Below are 17,971 nucleotides of genomic sequence, written 5' to 3'. Positions count from 1 at the left end.
CTGAACACCACAGCAGGCGGGGCCGAGAGGGAGCCTCCAGCTCCTCCTGGCTATGCACCATGGACAGAACCTGCCGGGCGAGGATGATGGAACTTCGCCGTGGGCAATGCTAAACTGTTGTTGTTTCCTCCGGTCAATCGTTTCACAGGCACCACCACAGCAGCCGCATCTGCCCATCACCGGTTGTATTGCACAACGACATCCCACGGCGTGACAAAGAGACGCTCGTCCCCCTGCACGAGTTGCCGCCCGCGCAGAGGACGCCCTGGGGCAGAGCGTAGTCTGCCGGGAGCCCCCCCCGCCCCCCCCCCCCCGGGGAGCAGCGGTGGCCTGCGGGCCGAGCTCCACACCGTCACGCCACGTGGTGGCGAGAGCCCCCCCCCCCCGTGCTTCTCGTTCTTGCACTCGAGCTCAGGCGGCTTCCCCAGCAGCAGCAGCAGCTCCGCTGTGGCTCCTCGTGCACGCGGCAGCAGCAACCTGCCAAGAGACACGCGCGGCCACCACAGGACGCGCCTGCTGGCAGATGCCCCACGGCCACGTAGGGGTATTACCCTGGGGTGTTTTATTTTAAAGTTAAGATTGTTTTGTGTGAATGGGGGATTATCTGCTGTTGGTTTTAGAGAATGGAATCTATGAATTTTCTCTCAGATTTTGTGATTCTACCGATTTACGTTTCAACGGTAGCTATCGGCTTACCGCTGAATATGGTGGTGTGTTGGGTGCTAGGCCCTACAAAGAAGAACTCCATGTCCATTTACGTGGTGAACCTCGCCATTGCTGATCTATTCTACTTGATGGTCCTGCCGATGAAAATCGTGTACATCGGCAACGGCGGTAACTGGATATTCCCTTCGTTCCTCTGCCGCGTGACAACCCTCATATTCTTCACCAACATCTACGCCAGCATCATGATCCTGGCGGCGATCAGCGTCGACCGCTACAAGGCCGTGGTGCACCCGCTGGAGATGTCGCGCTGGCGGGAGCCCAGGACGGCGTGGATCGTGTGCGCGGTCATCTGGGTCATCACCATCGCCGAGATCGCGCCCATCAACAAGCGTCACGTTCACCACGCAGATCAACGCCACCAACGGCAGCAGCTCGCAGCCGTTCACCAAGTGCTACGAGACGTTCACGCAGGCGGAGACCGACTACCTCATCAGGTACCGGATGTTCCTGTTCTTCTCTCTCTTCGTCACGTCCCTTGCCGTCATGCTCTTCTCCTACATCAACGTCATCAAGGCTCTGATCGAAGTGAGGAATCGGACGGAAACCATCAGCCGGGACAAGAAGAAACGCGCCGTCAAGCTCACCGTCCTGGTGCTGGTCGTCTTCTTGGTCTGCTTCACTCCGTACAACGTGTCCCACGTCATCGGCTTCGTCCAGAGCAAGTCCAGCACACTCTCGTGGAGGAGCCTGGCTCTGCTCCGAGACGTCGTGCTCTGCCTCATCGTGGTCAACGGCCTCTTCGACCCGCTCATCGCTTACATCGCATCCACCACGTTTCGAGAATCCTTCAAGAACATTTGGAAGTGCGGCCGGAGCAACAATCGCGTAGCAGCCGCAGTGGTTTAACTCGCGAACACTCTCGCTGCGACATCCCAACGTGCCCGCGCAGTGCTCGCTGAGCTGCGTTGGCTTCCCCTTGCCGAACGAATACGTTACGAGGTCGCACTCATTACACACAAAGTGCTTGCCACAAATGGACCACGATACCTTGCTGATCTCGTCAAGGAGCATACACCATCACTCGAACTCATTCCCACAGCAGCGGCTTTTGGCTCACCATCGAACAAACACGGGCACTGCACCTCGCGCTTCCGGATGCGATTCTGCAGCCGTCTAGAACGATCTTCCTTCCGATATTAGGAAGCCACTGGAGCTATGCACTTTCAAATATAAATTGAAAACGAATTCCTTTAGAACTGCTTTTTTTGTTTAGTTTGTTGTCTTAACCTAGCACGGTTGACCACGTCCGTACTAGTCCATGAGCCCAGACCAGACGTCTGGCTTGTGGGTACCGCCTGAGCTGGCATCGCTTTAGCAGTTCCAGTCCCTCCATGTGGCCAACAGCAGTGGATCGCGTGATCACCGTAGGACATGAGCGGTGTCATCAAGTAATCAACTCGTATTAGGTGTCTAAATAAATCGATATGACGAGAGTTGCGATACCTGAGCGGGTACCGATTTCAGCTGTGGCCCGCGGGCTGTCATTTGGCTTCCCCCCGCGCCCTGCCCTGCCCTGCCCCCTGCCCCGTGCGGGCAGCCCCCGTGGGGGCAGAGCTGCTGGCTCTGCCCCCACGGCCCACGAGTGAGCAGGACCGGCTGGAGGTGTGCTGTTGTGCGTGTGGATGCGTGCAGTGACGATGGTGATTCTAGCGGTGATGGTGAAGGAGAGTGAGTATAGCAGTGAAGGGAACATGCATGCCACGGCACAACGCTGGGAAATGCTCAATGGCGGTTAGAATTGCATGGAGCCTGTGCGCCGTTGTCAGAATGGGAGCCGATTCGAGGTGATTTTGTTCAACCAGGCGAGAGAACTCAAAGAGGCCAGGAACAGTCAAATTCGCGAGAGCGACCTGCATGGGAGGTGCATCGCTGTCCACTGCGGTGCAGAAACCACGTGGCACCGGGGCGGACCCATTCACGACCAAAGGTCACTTTGGTGGTTAAAGATCCAGTGATGCCATTCGCAAGGGTAGGCCATTTTGTTGCATTTAGGATTTTACATCCAGCGCCATTAACCTCCCCCTACCGGCAGACGAATGCCCCTTTACTCCGTAACCTTGAGCCCACAGGGACAGCTGCCACTGGGGGTGCCCTTTACATTGTGTTGAGGTCTGATGTACGGCACTGATGTCACGTCCGACGTGCGGTGAATTTATCACTTTTTCGTTAAATACTCCTGTATATTTTGTTTATTTCTATATTTTGTTCAATTCATCACGAGTCGCTCGCTGTAAATAAAAGTCCCTGGCTGAAGCTCGGTCGCCCAGCCATAGAAGCACCACTCCCCGCCACTCGCGACGCAGCCTTACGGCTCATCAAGCCCCATCAACGAGGTCGCAGCTGCTGCGCAAACAGCGGCAGCCACGCGGTATAGAAGGCGCTCACGGCCTGAGGCTGCTACTGCTGCCCGCGGCGCCTGGCACCGCCTGCACGCCTCCAACGATTGCCCCGGGCAGCCCAGAGCGACCACGTGACCAGCTGTGATGGATTTTTTGGCGTTTGTTTTGTTGCATATTTCCCCAGGATTAATAATGGATGGAGAGGTGATCGCCCACATAGGCCCCCTAGTTTCATGCCCAGCAATCGTCGTGCAACTGTATTTATAGCGACTTGTATATGCCAGTATTTATGCCACTATTCCTTGCAAAAGGGTTATATTTGGTGTTTGAACATCTTAACACCTGTTTTATTGCCTTAAAGGGTAACCCCTATTCTTATTTTTTCATAATTTGATAGCAAAAAGATCCCATTCATTTCTTATTGAATACTTGTCCACGTGGCAATATTCCAGAAGGTGGCACGTGGCTATCAAGCCACAGCAGAGCGAGAGGCCTGGTGGATGTGGTATGCCGGGTGTGGAAGAGTTTTCCGGGTTACCAACAGGGACAGACCTGGCTGAAATAAAATCCTGGTTTATTGATAACGTTGCTATGAGTAACATTACTGGTACCAATATTCCGAATATTGCCATTAATATTGTACAACGTACTGTAACCAAAAGCAATGACAGATATCTCTTAGAATATCAGCTGCCACAACAACATTGAGAAAAACAGCATCAACATTTAACTAACAACAATACAAGTCGTTATAAATACTTTTCTCCCTGAATGTGGGATGTTTATCCAACGGTTATGTGGGTGGAAAATAACGCGCTGTGGAAGGCGCACTCAGAATACTGCCGTGACCTACTTGTTGTACTGCCTATGCATGCAGTATAATACATGATCTGTGCGTGAGCCATAAGGCTGAGTCGACCTAGGGGAGTCACAGGACCGGTTAGGATATTCGTCACCGGTGTTGCCCGTGAGTGGGTATCCACACACATAGACAATTACGATCACAGCAACACCACCACCCTCGAGTTCAAATTGGGCTTCGTGTGCTCCGATGAGTCTGTGACTGCCGTGCGCGTGGACACCGACTCGATGAATTGAAGGTCCTTGCGAGGGCCGCGCTGCGTCACGCTCGGGTCAGTGTGCAGGCGGGTCCAGAACCCGAGCTGCACACCACTGGCGGGAGCCCCGACACCACTTCTGTGAGAATGCTGAGAGAGGGAGAGCGAGCACGATAAAGAAGAGCAGAGTCTGTCGGCGTGTGTGACGTGGGGAGTGCTCTTCTCCCGCACGCCAAGTCCCATGGCACCACAATGCCTACAGAGCGATGCAATTCCTCCGCTTTATGTCCCTTCCCCCGCACCTCAGATTAGCACGGTTGGCCACGTACGGTGCGAGATCAGTTCAACATTCGCTACATACATTTGAGAAGTTCCCCTCCTGCTCAGAGCCTCTGTGCACGTGAAATGTGACGCGCTCGACGTGAGAGGGCATACTTCATTCACGGTCACTCGACGGCAGCGGTTCTTGTACTGCAGCCTTGTACCCCGTTCTCAATCGGCAAAACATGTGTAATGTTAATAAAACATATGTTTGATGAAACTAAGTAGTTGTACTTTACGTGCCCGTGCTTAATTTGCGTTTCGATGATTTACCTTCTAAAAAAACCTGGCCACGTCTCGCACCCCCAGAAAGAGCATCTCGCACCCCAGGGGGGTGCAGTGTGCACCTCGTGTTAAGAACCACTGCTCGACGGAGTGGAATTCTACGCCCGGAGCCGACAAAGCAGAGCAGAACGAGACACCAACTGAGTAGAATGAGACACCAGCTGGTCACCAGGGACTGCCCAAGTCTCAAGGCCCTCTTTGAGGAGGATGCTGCCAAGTGTTTCGCAGTAGCAGGCGATGTTGCTGAGTGATTTGCAGGTTATTTTACAACAAATTGGGATGTTTTGGCCAACACCAGTGACACTGTGTGGTTGTGTTTCGCTATGGGACGAGAAACCGGAGACCCCGGAGGAACCCACGCAGAACAGGTGGAGAGAACGCGACCTCCCGAATCAAGAATGCAACAGATACGCTTCTTGCCGTGAGGGGCCAGTGTTGCCACTGCGCCACCCTGCGTTACATTTTGTGAACATCAGGGTCTGTGTCCCACGCTGGATAATGTTGTTACCGTGCCCGGGACCACATGGACCATACGGGCCACTCGAGACCACACGAGACTACACGAGACCACACGAGACTACACGAGATCACACGGGACCACACAGCCCACAAGAACCACACGGGACAACACGGCCCATATGGGGACACACGGGGCCACGTGAGACCACACAGGCCACACGGGCCCACGTGAGACCACACGGACCACGCGGGAGATTACGTGCAGTGCTACAGGTGCAGTGTGAGTGCATTCGGAATGCGCACGCAAACACTCATCGTGAACGCGTGAATCGTGAGATCAGAGTTCATACTTTGCATGTTTATTGTAGGAGCAAGGCAGAAAGTAGCACCGGGCAATTCAGCACTGAGCTACGCCGCTATGTGGTGACTCAGGTTAAACGATCCGGGGAGTACATTACATTTAGAGTGACGGTCTAAAGGTTCATTCGCCCCGTGTGTCATTAGCAAGCCCGCGTTACTGTTTGTTCTGATCACCGCGGGGTGGTGTTCGTGTAATCATAAAGACTCCTGCCGCGTGTGTGTGCAATGCGTGCGCTCTGCCTGTGCGCTCTGAGAAGTACAAGGCGTGTTTACACCAAAGGCTGACTTCGTTTCAGAGAGAGTAAGTGGATCATGATACCACTGGCCCATGGCCCCTCGAAGATTCGTCTTTCTCAGTCGACTTGGAGAGTATTTGAGTGGCAGCAGCTTCGACTGCACAGAGCCTCGTCATCAACGGGCATGGGCGCAGACACGCGGGACAATGAAGCGGTCGGGACACGAGGGGCTATCGGTCACCTTTCAAATGCAATCCTCACTCTGACCTCTCGCTCCTCTTTAACACACGTTTAATGAGAGCGTGGGGCAGTGGCTTTGGGAAACTAAATTAGATAATAAAGAAGCAACACAACGAACGTGCCTGAAGAAGAACGTTTACAATCAGTGCACATTCCCCAACATGGGCCCAAGGATACGAACCACGGACAATAGCAAACGAAATGGAACCAAGGCTGAAAGTTGCACGAGGAAGCATGGCAATCAATCAGAGGGACGGACAATGAGGAGCACGAAAAGAGAGGCTCCTGGAATGACACCCAACTTGAGAGAGAGAGAGGGAAACGCGGATCTGGGAGCAAACGTGGAGCCATCGTCATCATCGTCTCGACTGTGAAGGGAAGCACGTGGGGTTGGGGACATCACGAGAGCGCGGGTGATGGACAATCGTCGAGACTGGCCATGGAATGGCAACCAAAGGAAACATCCCGCCTGAGACCACGAATGGAGCCGTGCGATCAGCTGGAAAGGCGAAGGCATTCATCGAAAAGTGGATTGATCACGGTTAACGATGATGGCGTGGACCCAGCATCTCCGCGTGCCGGCTCACGGAGGGGGTAGCCTTGGCAGGAGCCTCCTTAAAACGCGCACTGAGACTCAGTGAGGTTGCGGAAACAACATCCCCCCCCCCACCGTGGGCCACCTGCAGGCAGCTCCCGTTTCACCATTCGCATCGAGGCAGCATTAGCTACTTTGGGTGGACGTCTCGACGTGCGACCACGCAGGGGTCACACAACATTCGCCTGGGTCGCAGCAAAGGGCTCCAGTGCGTGTTCATTTGCAGAGGAATCGACTACATCTTGATTGGAAGCTTTCGTGACTGCAGGAATCCACACTCTTTGGTTCTTTCGGTAAAGTCACGTAGGTATACAAAAATAATAGATCACGACGTTTCGATCGCAACAACAACTTCAGGACACCTGCAAACGGTCGCTTGTTGTTGCGATCGAAACGTCGTGATGTATTATTTTTTCTACCTACGTGACTTTACCGAAATAACCAAATTGTATGAATCGACAATAAATTAGAAACCTCAGCAGCTGTCCGAACGCTCCCTCCACACAAAGGAGCCATCCACATCTGGGTTCAGAAAAAACAACAGCCGGCCCTGACGCGGCACGCAGGACCCAATAAGCCGTGCTAGACAATGGCCTCTTCCTTAGCACTCTGGCGCTCTGACATGTTAATTAAATGGACACTCACGGGACAATAGCTCATTACTCGCACGGGACTCGACAATAAGCTGCATTGCGATGAAAGCTGCTTTCGCCACTGAAGAACGCGTCCCGTAGATGACACTCGAGTTGTCAACGCCTCGTGGCGCATCTGCTGATCGCTGCAGATACCACGCGAAATTTCCCTTCGGCCTCAAGTTCTGAGCAACCGCCGTGATTCTCCCACGAGTGTCAATATTTGCTTAGCCGAGCGCTCCGGCACTTGGCGTTGAAACAACGGTTAAGCACACACGCGCAAGGCTGCTGACTTCTAATTTGGGATATAAGCGACGTGGCAGCCGTAGACAGAGAGCCACAAGTGCGCGCGTGGGCGTGCGAGTCGTGAGCAGACGGCGTCCGAAGAGGCGAATCGTCGATCGCGCGGTTTCGCGGTGAGTCCCAGCAGCGACGGTGCGAGACGTTGGGACGCGTGGGAGACTTGCTGCGGCGCCGTCTGTGAGTCGAGCCCCTCGGAGCAGATCGCGCCTCTGGCTCCCAGGGGAGGGGGTGGCACAGCAGCGGGAGAAGCCCAATGAGAGCCCACGGGCCACAGCTGACATCGGGACCAGCTCATGTATCGCGACGCTTGTCGTAACGAGTTCATTACTTGATAAAACCGCTCGTTTACAACGGTTATCACGCGATCCACTGGTGTTGGCTAAAGCTATGCCAGCGGAGGTGGTACCCACAAGTGAGATATCTGCTCTAGGCTCATGGACAATTACAGATGTATGTTGAACTTCTTTCGCACCGTACGTAGCCAACCGTGATAATCGGATGTGCGGGGGAAGGACAGCACACTAAACACAAACAGCAGTTCTAAAAAAATGAATTTTCAAACTAGATGATTAAACTCGTGGCTTCCTAATTTCGGAAAAACGTTCCAGACGGCCGCAGAAGCGCATCTGAAAGCGCCACGCGATGCAGCGACCGTCTTTGTTCGATGGTTAGCCAGAAGCCGCGGCGAGGATGACCGGAGTTTGCGTGATGGCTCATGCTCCATGACGAGATGAGCAAGATCATTCGTATTGCACAGTTGGTCTATCGCGTTATCCCTTGCTAGGCTATTCTTGCCCATGAGGCAGAAGCAATACGTTCAGGAGCTGCTGCTGGCCATGACGAGAGGGCTTCTGGAGTGAGTTTGTGTCGTTTTGCTGTTCCTCCTCCGTTGGAGGAGCGCAGGCGACAGTGGTTGACGATCTGGTCCAGAGTTTTGGTTGCAGGGCCACACGGTTGGCTATGTACGGTGCGATAGTTCAACCACAGCACGACTGAGGTTTGTCTTTAAATTAGTCTCTATGTGTCTCTATGTATTTCTTTGAGTCTATGTCTATCTGTATGAGATTATTATTACGCTTATTATGTGGTCCATAGTTTGGATTGTGGCTTGTGTCTTTAATTTTCCATTCATGAAGGAGATGTGCACATCGGCCTGTTGATGTTCTGATGCGGTTGATGGTTTTCCACCAGTGGTGAGCGGGTGGGTGAGTAGCTGAGTGAGTGAGTGAGCAGCTGAGTGAGTGAGTAGCTGAGTGGGTGGGTAGCTGAGTGAGTGAGTGAGTAGCTGAGTGGGTGAGTAGCTGAGTGAGTGAGTAGCTGAGTGAGTAGCTGAGTGAGTAGCTGAGTGAGTGAGTAGCTGACTGAGTGAGTGAGTAGCTGAGTGAGTGAGTAGCTGAGTGAGTGAGTAGCTGAGTGGGTGAGTAGCTGACTGAGTGAGTGAGTAGCTGAGTGAGTGAGTAGCTGACTGAGTGAGTGAGTAGCTGAGTGAGTCAGTGAGTAGCTGAGTGAGTGCGTAGCTGAGTGAGTAGCTGAGTGAGTGAGTAGCTGACTGAGTGAGTAGCAGAGTGAGTAGCTGACTGAGTGAGTGAGTAGCTGAGTGAGTGAGTAGCTGACTGAGTGAGTGAGTAGCTGAGTGGGTGAGTAGCTGAGTGAGTGAGTAGCTGAGTGGGTGAGTAGCTGAGTGAGTGAGTAGCTGAGTGAGTAGCTGAGTGAGTGAGTAGCTGACTGAGTGAGTGAGTAGCTGAGTGAGTGAGTAGCTGAGTGAGTAGCTGAGTGAGTGAGTAGCTGACTGAGTGAGTGAGTAGCTGAGTGAGTGAGTAGCTGACTGAGTGAGTGAGTAGCTGAGTGAGTAGCTGAGTGAGTGAGTAGCTGAGTGAGTGAGTAGCTGAGTGAGTAGCTGAGTGAGTAGCTGACTGAGTGAGTGAGTAGCTGAGTGAGTGAGTAGCTGAGTGAGTGAGTAGCTGAGTGGGTGAGTAGCTGAGTGAGTGAGTAGCTGAGTGAGTAGCTGACTGAGTGGGTGAATAGCTGAGTGAGTGAGTAGCTGAGTGAGTAGCTGAGTGGGTGAGTAGCTGAGTGAGTGAGTAACTGAGTGAGTAGCTGAGTGAGTGAGTAGCTGACTGAGTGAGTGAGTAGCTGAGTGAGTGAGTAGCTGAGTGAGTAGCTGAGTGAGTGAGTAGCTGACTGAGTGAGTGAGTAGCTGAGTGAGTGAGTAGCTGAGTGAGTGAGTAGCTGAGTGAGTGAGTAGCTGAGTGGGTGAGTAGCTGAGTGAGTGAGTAGCTGAGTGAGTAGCTGAGTGAGTGAGTAGCTGACTGAGTGAGTGAGTAGCTGAGTGAGTGAGTAGCTGACTGAGTGAGTGAGTAGCTGACTGAGTGAGTGAGTAGCTGAGTGGGTGAGTAGCTGAGTGAGTGAGTAGCTGAGTGAGTAGCTGAGTTAGTAGCTGAGTGAGTGAGTAGCTGACTGAGTGAGTGAGTAGCTGAGTGAGTGAGTAGCTGACTGAGTGAGTGAGTAGCTGAGTGAGTAGCTGAGTGAGTGAGTAGCTGAGTGAGTGAGTTGATGGTTACATCACCAGTGTTTTCTAGAACAAGAAAGTAAACGGCAGGAGGTGCGATGTTTGGGTCTCGAACGAGGAGTTCATTATGAACGTCCGTGTTCTTCCACTCACCAACATTCTTCTGCATCTGGGTCAGGTTCTAGGATGATGACAGCAGCAGCGCCATCCCAGAAGGGAGATCGGGGCTCGAGTCGGCGGCGAGGGGCAGGGTTGAGGTGTCGGCTGAAGGGTAGGCAGGTGCTTGTCGTTGGCAAGAAAACGTTTCGTCGACCCCCTTGCAGCTCGCGCGACGTCTCTGTGCATATTTGGTGGCAGAATGTTCGCCAGCACACGGGAGCCAGGGGATTGGTGTCGGGGTCAGTGTTCCCGTCGCGTTATTCGACATCCCCAGGTGCCGGTGCGAGGCGGCTCCGAGACGACCCCGGGTCGGGGCTGGCGATGAGCGATGCTGCGTCGCTCATCGCCTCGCTGCGGATCGCGCGTCTCAGACCAGGGCGGTGGGTGGAGGGAGGCGGATCAGACTTTGACGTCATGAAAATGGAGAGATGATTTGCGTTCCTTCATGAGAACATAATATACATTTTTCGATTTAAAGCTTTCGTGACTGAAGGGATTCATCTTCTTGGTTCTTTCGGTAAAGTCACGTAGAAGGAAAATAATAAAATAATAAAAATAAAACAGAATAAAATAATTCTCACGACGTTTCGACCACAACGCAAGCAGCCGTCTTCAGGTGGAGAACAGGTCTGTCGAGAAGGCAGAGTCTGAATGACAAGCCCCAGGCTTGGAGCGACTATTTATGCTGGGATGGAGGGGCGAAGAGCGTCTTGACAAAATAATTTGCATATCAAGAGGAATTTAGCATATTTATGGGAAATGCAGATATGCGATTAGTACTACTTGTGAAATGCGTAGGAGGTTTGGCGAGGGGTTTATGCATTATGCAGAATTAGCAGTATCAAAGGGAGGGAGTAAGGTTAGAATTAATTAAGGGAAGGAATGTTAATAATATGGCGCCACAGCAACTAATATGCTTATAGACTATACATTGTAATATTACACTATGTATTATTCTACCCAACCAACTGTATACCACACTGCTATATATTCACTATAAAATTACGATACTATATATTACCTTATACATTGTATTAAACATTACACTTTAATGCTATTTATTATTATTATACAATATGCTATAAGAGCAATTACACAAATTATCAGCCTGTAGCCCTCATCACACACAGCTAGCATTGTGTAGCCCTCATCACACACAGCTAGCATTGTGTAGCCCTCATCACACACAGCTAGCATTGTGTAGCCCTCATCACACACAGCTAGCATTGTGTAGCCCTCATCACACACAGCTAGCATTGTGTAACCCTCATCACACACAGCTAGCATTGTGTAGCCCTCATCACACACAGCTAGCATTGTGTAGCCCTCATCACACACAGCTAGCATTGTGTAGCCCTCATCACACACAGCTAGCATTGTGTAGCCCTCATCACACACAGCTAGCATTGTGTAGCCCTCATCACACACAGCTAGCATTGTGTAGCCCTCATCACACACAGCTAGCATTGTGTAGCCCTCATCACACACAGCTAGCATTGTGTAGCCCTCATCACACACAGCTAGCATTGTGTAACCCTCATCACACACAGCTAGCATTGTGTAACCCTCATCACACACAGCTAGCATTGTGTAGCCCTCATCACACACAGCTAGCATTGTGTAGCCCTCATCACACACAGCTAGCATTGTGTAACCCTCATCACACACAGCTAGCATTGTGTAACCCTCATCACACACAGCTAGCATTGTGTAACCCTCATCACACACAGCTAGCATTGTGTAGCTCTCATCACACACAGCTAGCATTGTGTAGCCCTCATCACACACAGCTAGCATTGTGTAACCCTCATCACACACAGCTAGCATTGTGTAGCCCTCATCACACACAGCTAACATTGTGTAGCCCTCATCAGACACAGCTAACATTGTGTAGCCCTCATCACACACAGCTAGCATTGTGTAGCACTCATCACACACAGCTAGCATTGTGTAGCCCTCATCACAAACAGCTAGCATTGTGTAGCCCTCATCACACACAGCTAGCATTGTGTAGCCCTCATAACACACAGCTAGCATTGTGTAGCCCTCATCACACACAGCTAGCATTGTATAACCCTCATCACACACAGCTAGCATTGTGTAGCCCTCATCACACACAGCTAGCATTGTGTAGCCCTCATCACACACAGCTAGCATTGTGTAGCCCTCATCACACACAGCTAGCATTGTGTAACCCTCATCACACACAGCTAGCATTGTGTAACCCTCATCACACACAGCTAGCATTGTGTAGCCCTCATCACACACAGCTTGCATTGTGTAACCCTCATCACACACAGCTAGCATTGTGTAACCCTCATCACACACAGCTTGCATTGTGTAGCCCTCATCACACACAGCTAGCATTGTGTAGCCCTCATCACACACAGCTAGCATTGTGTAGCCCTCATCACACACAGCTAGCATTGTGTAACCCTCATCACACACAGCTAGCATTGTGTAACCCTCATCACACACAGCTTGCATTGTGTAGCACTCATCACACACAGCTAGCATTGTGTAGCCCTCATCACACACAGCTAGCATTGTGTAGCCCTCATCACACACAGCTAGCATTGTGTAGCCCTCATCACACACAGCTAGCATTGTGTAACCCTCATCACACACAGCTAGCATTGTGTAGCCCTCATCACACACAGCTTGCATTGTGTAGCCCTCATCACACACAGCTAGCATTGTGTAGCCCTCATCACACACAGCTAGCATTGTGTAGCCCTCATCACACACAGCTAGCATTGTGTAGCCCTCATCACACACAGCTATTTTTGGCGAGTCAAAGTTGATTTGGTACACGGATGTTCCCACTTGGCCCATAGCCGGGCTACTTCCCACTTGAGACCCGTGGTGCGTGAGCTCAGCTGAAGCGGCAACAACACCAAGACAACAACATCGACATTGCAGAGAACGCGCCCAGCGTCCTTCGATCGCCTCAACCACCTCCGACGACCACTGTTGGCCACGTACGGTGCGAAATAAGTTCAGCATGAATGCATGCAACGAATGCCTCTTGGCACCTCGATCCGCGAGCTACGCGCGTGGTGGCGCGTGTCTCGCTCCATCGCTCCGTCTGCGGTGTGCGCGTCACAGGAACGAGGAGTGAGGGCGTCACAGTCTGCCGCTCTGTGCAGACGCCGCTCCGTGGGGCCGCCATGCGCTGGTGATGGCGGCTGCGTGGAGCCAACGCGCGGTGGAGCTGCAGATCCGAGAGTGCAGAGACCGCGACGGCTCCAGTCGCCTCGGCGCGCCTCGCCCCCCCCCCCGGAGTCGCGGTCTCTCCTTCCGCGCGCCACCCTCGCCAGGCGCCGCTCGCGCGCCCCTCTGTCGGCCCACGCGGCTGATTCCTCCCGGTGGGTTGCGAGCGTCACAGGGCGGCTCTCTGTGCCGAGTTGAACTTCCGTGGAGATGGGGCTGCAGCAGCAGACGCCTGCCACCACCACCACCACCAAGTTACTCCCGCACCGCGTGGATCGTGCTCGTGGCCACAGAGCCACGCGGTCATTCGCAAACATCCCCCCCTTCCCTTATTGAACACGCGTGCCGCGTGTTATGCATGTTTAGCTTCGAACCGGGCCGCGTGCTCGATTGAGCAGGAAGTCACCTGACGTGCGCCTTTGTGACGTCGCGTGACGGTGGCGCGACTCTCGCATGAGCTGAGCGGGCGAGCGTCCCTCGCACGCTCAGCGGGGGCAGGGCCGCTGCTGCTGCTCGGCTCTGTGTTGAGGACCTCTGTATCGATGTGCCCCCCCCCCCCCCCCAGTTACCAATACGAGACATATTATTGTAACCATTCCCGAGTTTAAGTTACCGCACGCTCTAGGGGTAGGTACAATACGCGTCTTATTCAAGACAACATAGTGACAATTCACAGCAATGTGTAATGCAACACACATCCCAACTGTTTGATCCACGCGCGCACAAGCTTGTTACCCGGCTCTTTGGTTCTTTCGGTAAAGTCACGTAGAAATAAAGAAATTAATTACATAATAGCATTCGACGTTTCGATTGCAACACAAGCAATCATCATCAGGCACAAATGAAAGAGAAAACAAACCTAGTAAACCTAGTAAACTTAGAAATACAATGCAATACAACACGGAGAGTCGGCTAACATAACAGTCAACACCCTACTTGGTTGCATTATATTTGCATCATATTTCTAAGTTTACTAGGTTTGTTTTCTCTTTAATTTGTACCTGATGACGATTGCTTGTGTTGCAATCGAAACGTCGTATGCTATTTTTTTTTCTACGTGACTTTACCGAAAGAACCAAAGAGTAATTCCTGCCGTCACGAAAGCTCCAAATCAAGTTTGTTACCCGGCTGTCGCGTGCAGATCCAGTTGCTGCTCAAGGATGGATCTCTCCCAGTTACTGCCCTCGGTCATCATCCCGACGTTCTACAGCGTCTCGGTCATCCTGGGGCTGCCTCTCAACCTGCTGGCTGTCTGCATTCTCGTCTCGAAAAAGAAAGACTCCATGTCCGTCTACATGCTCAACCTCGCCGCAGCAGACACGAGCTTCTTACTGGTGCTGCCGATGAAGATCGTCTACCACTTGAAGGGAAACCATTGGGCTCTGCCGGGGTTCTTTTGCCGCGTCTACACCATGACGTTCTTCTCCACCCTCTACACCGCCACCATGCTGGTGGCCGCCATCAGCATGGATCGCTACTTGGCCATCGTGCACCCGCTCTGGGTCACCGGCTGGCGCAAGACCCGGACGGCGTGGATCGTGAGCGTGGTGATCTGGAGTTTGGCGGTAAGCCACTCTGTTCCATCGAACTTCGTCACCATATTAAGTGTCGTGAATGCCACCAACAACAGCAGCGACCCACCGAGAATTGTATGTTACGAAGCGTTCACCAAGGCGGACCTCGACTTCCTCGTTCCGTTCAGGCTCTTCCTCTTCGTCACTCTCTACTTCACCTCGCTGGTGGTGACGCTCTTCTGCTACGGGAATATCATTCGGGTTCTAGTCACGAGTCAGCAGTCGAACCAGGAGAAGAAGTCTCGCGCCACGAAGATCACGGTCGTGAGCATCCTCATCTACGTGTTCTGCTTCTCGCCGTACAACGCCACGCACCTCGTCGCGTTCGCCTCGAGCAAAATGAGCAACTTCTCCTATCACGCCATCTCCATTCTCAGAGACATCACGCTCTGCCTCTGCTCGCTCAACAGCCTCTTCGACCCGCTCATCATCTACATCGCGTCGTCTGCATTCCGCTCGTCCGTCAAGAACATATTCAGCTGCCGTTTGGCTGCCAACCAGGTGTCCTCCTCGAGCGTCTGAACGCACCGTTGTCCAGACGGCCACTCCAGCGACAGCCAGCGGACTCAAGCGAACGATCAATACAACACGTCTATGTGTGTCTATGTGTGTGTGTCTATTATAATTATAACGCAATTTAAATGACGATGTGGAATCTTCTGGAGTAAAAGCGTGGTGTGAATAATCCTTCAGAGTCAGGAGCGTGTTTCTCGAGGGGGCGACTCGGCCGGCAGACAACGTCAAAGCATTCCACAATTACAGATCTACAAACAAAAAAACGTAATCATAACAACAGCACTCGTGTTGTCAAGTGAGGTTCTAACTCAGACGGCTCGTGCCCCGGTGGTCTGAGGCTGCTGCCTGTGGATGCGGACTGCGACGTGTGGCAGCCTTGGGGCATTCTCCGGGCGCACGCGGCTCGGCTGCCGAGTGGGCCAGCGGAATAACAACAAAGACAAAGGTCCCCCGTATCGCCTGGACAGATTGTTGGGGCAAGTGCTGTTATTGAGTGACACATATGAAGGTCGGCACGGCACATGAGGGGGTGGGTGGCCAGCGCCACGCTCAACCGCCTTTATCTCCCTAGTGGCGATGTTTACACAATGCACCGGCTACTCATTTGAGGCTGAGTCGACGTAGGGGAGGCTCAGGACCGATTCAGATAATCGTCACTGGTGTTGGTCGTGAGCGGAAATGGAACTCGGGTCCCATGGTTCGTAGCGCAGTGCGCTAACCGCTACACTACCGCTCCCCACACTAACACACACACAGACACACACACAGACACACACTAACACACACACAGACACACACACAGACACACACTAACACACACACAGACACACTAACACACAGACACACGTACACACGTACACACACACAGACACACTAACACAACAACAACAACAACAACCGCCATTCGCCACTAAGTGGCGGTGACGTCACCACGATGCTTGTGCCAGGCCAAGTGCACCTTGAGGCCACGTGAAGTGTCGAAAGCCCGCTGGCAGGAGGTCACGGGGCAGACCCAGGTGCCACTGGTCGACTGACCGAGATGACCGAGATGACTGGCTGATGCACCACCTGTGCCCCCTACTGTGCCAACTTGCTGTGCTTTAGCCACCCAGCGCTCCGCTCGTTGTTGTGAGCGTCGCTCCTCCGCCCTCCGTTGTTGTTGGAGGGCGACTGCCTCCAACTGCCCAGTAGCGTCCTTCACGAGCCTCCTCCACTGAGGCCGATCTTGACACCGCTGGTACCAGTCATCGGCAAGTCCACTCAGCTCCACGTCCTCCTGTACCACATCACTCCATCTCTTCTCCAGCCCGTGCCGCGCCCGTCTAGCCCCCTCGATCCGGCCGAACAAAAGCTGTTTAGGCATGCGGTGGCTGGGCATGCGGGCTACATGACCCAGCCAACGCAGCCTTGCCTGCCGGAGGAGCTCACTGATGGGACTTTGCCCAGATCTTTCAAGGATTTGTGAGCTCCTCACACAATCCAGCCTGGTTAAACCCAGGATGGATCGTAGGCAGGCCAGCCTAAATGTTTCCAACCGGCGAAGATGCTCCACCAGGGGGGTCCACGTCTCGCAAGCGTAGAGAAGGGAGGGAATGACCGTGGCCGAGAAGACCTGAAGCTTCGTGCGGAGCGACAGACCAGGTAGCTTCCACACAGCGTTACGCAACCGATGAAAAGATATTGCCGCTCGACTGATTCGGAGTGAGACCTCTGCTGATAGACTGGAGCCGGTCATAAGCACACTGCCCAGGTATGGGAAACTCTCCACTCTCTCCACAACTGCCCCATCACCAGTTGGGAGTTGTGGGGGTGGAGTGTCCGATGGTACAAAATACCCAGGCAGGTGCTTGGTTTTGGTGGGGCTGATGGTAAGGCCCCACCTCTTAGTGGCACGCTCCAGTCTCAGCAGCAGCGCCTCCAACTCCTCTTCTGAATGAGCAGCTATTACCAAATCATCGGCATACATAACGTGGTTGACCAATAGGGAGCCATCCCTTGATCGCACCCGGGCGTCGATCAGCCTCCCATTATATCTGTACCAAACGGAAATTCCCCCGGTACAGCTATTGAAGGCTTCACGAACTACGCGGTCAAAATAGATGTTAAATAATGTGGGAGCCAGAGGACATCCCTGTCGCACCCCAAGGTGTACAGGGAAAGGCTCCGACTCCCGGCCACGTAGTTTTACCCGGGCCCGCTCACCATCATGAAGGTCCTTAATGATCGTGAGCAGAGGGTCAGGGACTCCGAAAGCACGAAGAATAACCCAGAGTCCAGTCCTACTGATGGTATCATAGGCCTTGACCAGGTCAATAAAGCAGAGATGTAGGTCTTTTTGGAATTCCCTACACCTCTGCTGTAGCAGACGGACAGAAAATATGGCATCTGTGCAGGACCGCCCTTTCCTGAAACCGCATTGGGGCTCCGCAAGCCCCTCCTCAGCGTG

At 52.9% G+C, this 17,971-nt stretch overlaps 2 protein-coding genes across 4 annotated transcripts; both read left to right on the top strand.

Moving 5' to 3' along the window:
* Nucleotides 1-632: 632 nt before the first annotated feature.
* Nucleotides 633-13,343, top strand: LOC133345718 (platelet-activating factor receptor-like). The gene is given in 5 exon segments (XM_061556697.1): nucleotides 633-1,052; nucleotides 1,054-1,534; nucleotides 2,264-2,338; nucleotides 10,497-10,602; nucleotides 13,331-13,343. Coding segments are annotated over 5 exon segments (1,095 nt in total).
* LOC133345419 (proteinase-activated receptor 1-like) lies at nucleotides 7,563-15,629 on the top strand. Of its 3 annotated transcripts, none has more exons than XM_061556146.1 (3): nucleotides 7,563-7,667; nucleotides 13,331-13,590; nucleotides 14,577-15,629. In XM_061556146.1, exon 3 carries the CDS (start codon nucleotides 14,596-14,598, stop codon nucleotides 15,529-15,531), a length of 936 nt encoding a protein of 311 aa, XP_061412130.1. In that variant the 5' UTR covers nucleotides 7,563-7,667; nucleotides 13,331-13,590; nucleotides 14,577-14,595; the 3' UTR covers nucleotides 15,532-15,629. The 3 variants fall into 3 exon arrangements, with proteins under 3 accessions (XP_061412130.1, XP_061412132.1, XP_061412131.1); XM_061556147.1 differs by lacking the exon at nucleotides 7,563-7,667 and adding an exon at nucleotides 7,693-7,731 and having other exon boundaries at nucleotides 13,372-13,590; XM_061556148.1 differs by lacking the exon at nucleotides 13,331-13,590 and having other exon boundaries at nucleotides 7,654-7,667.
* Nucleotides 15,630-17,971: the final 2,342 nt, after the last annotated feature.

Source organism: Lethenteron reissneri, chromosome 22 (assembly GCF_015708825.2).
Source record: "Lethenteron reissneri isolate LAM-NWPU_2019-01 chromosome 22, ASM1570882v1, whole genome shotgun sequence".
Taxonomy (NCBI): domain Eukaryota; kingdom Metazoa; phylum Chordata; class Hyperoartia; order Petromyzontiformes; family Petromyzontidae; genus Lethenteron; species Lethenteron reissneri.
This window is presented reverse-complemented; position numbering and strand designations above follow the sequence as displayed.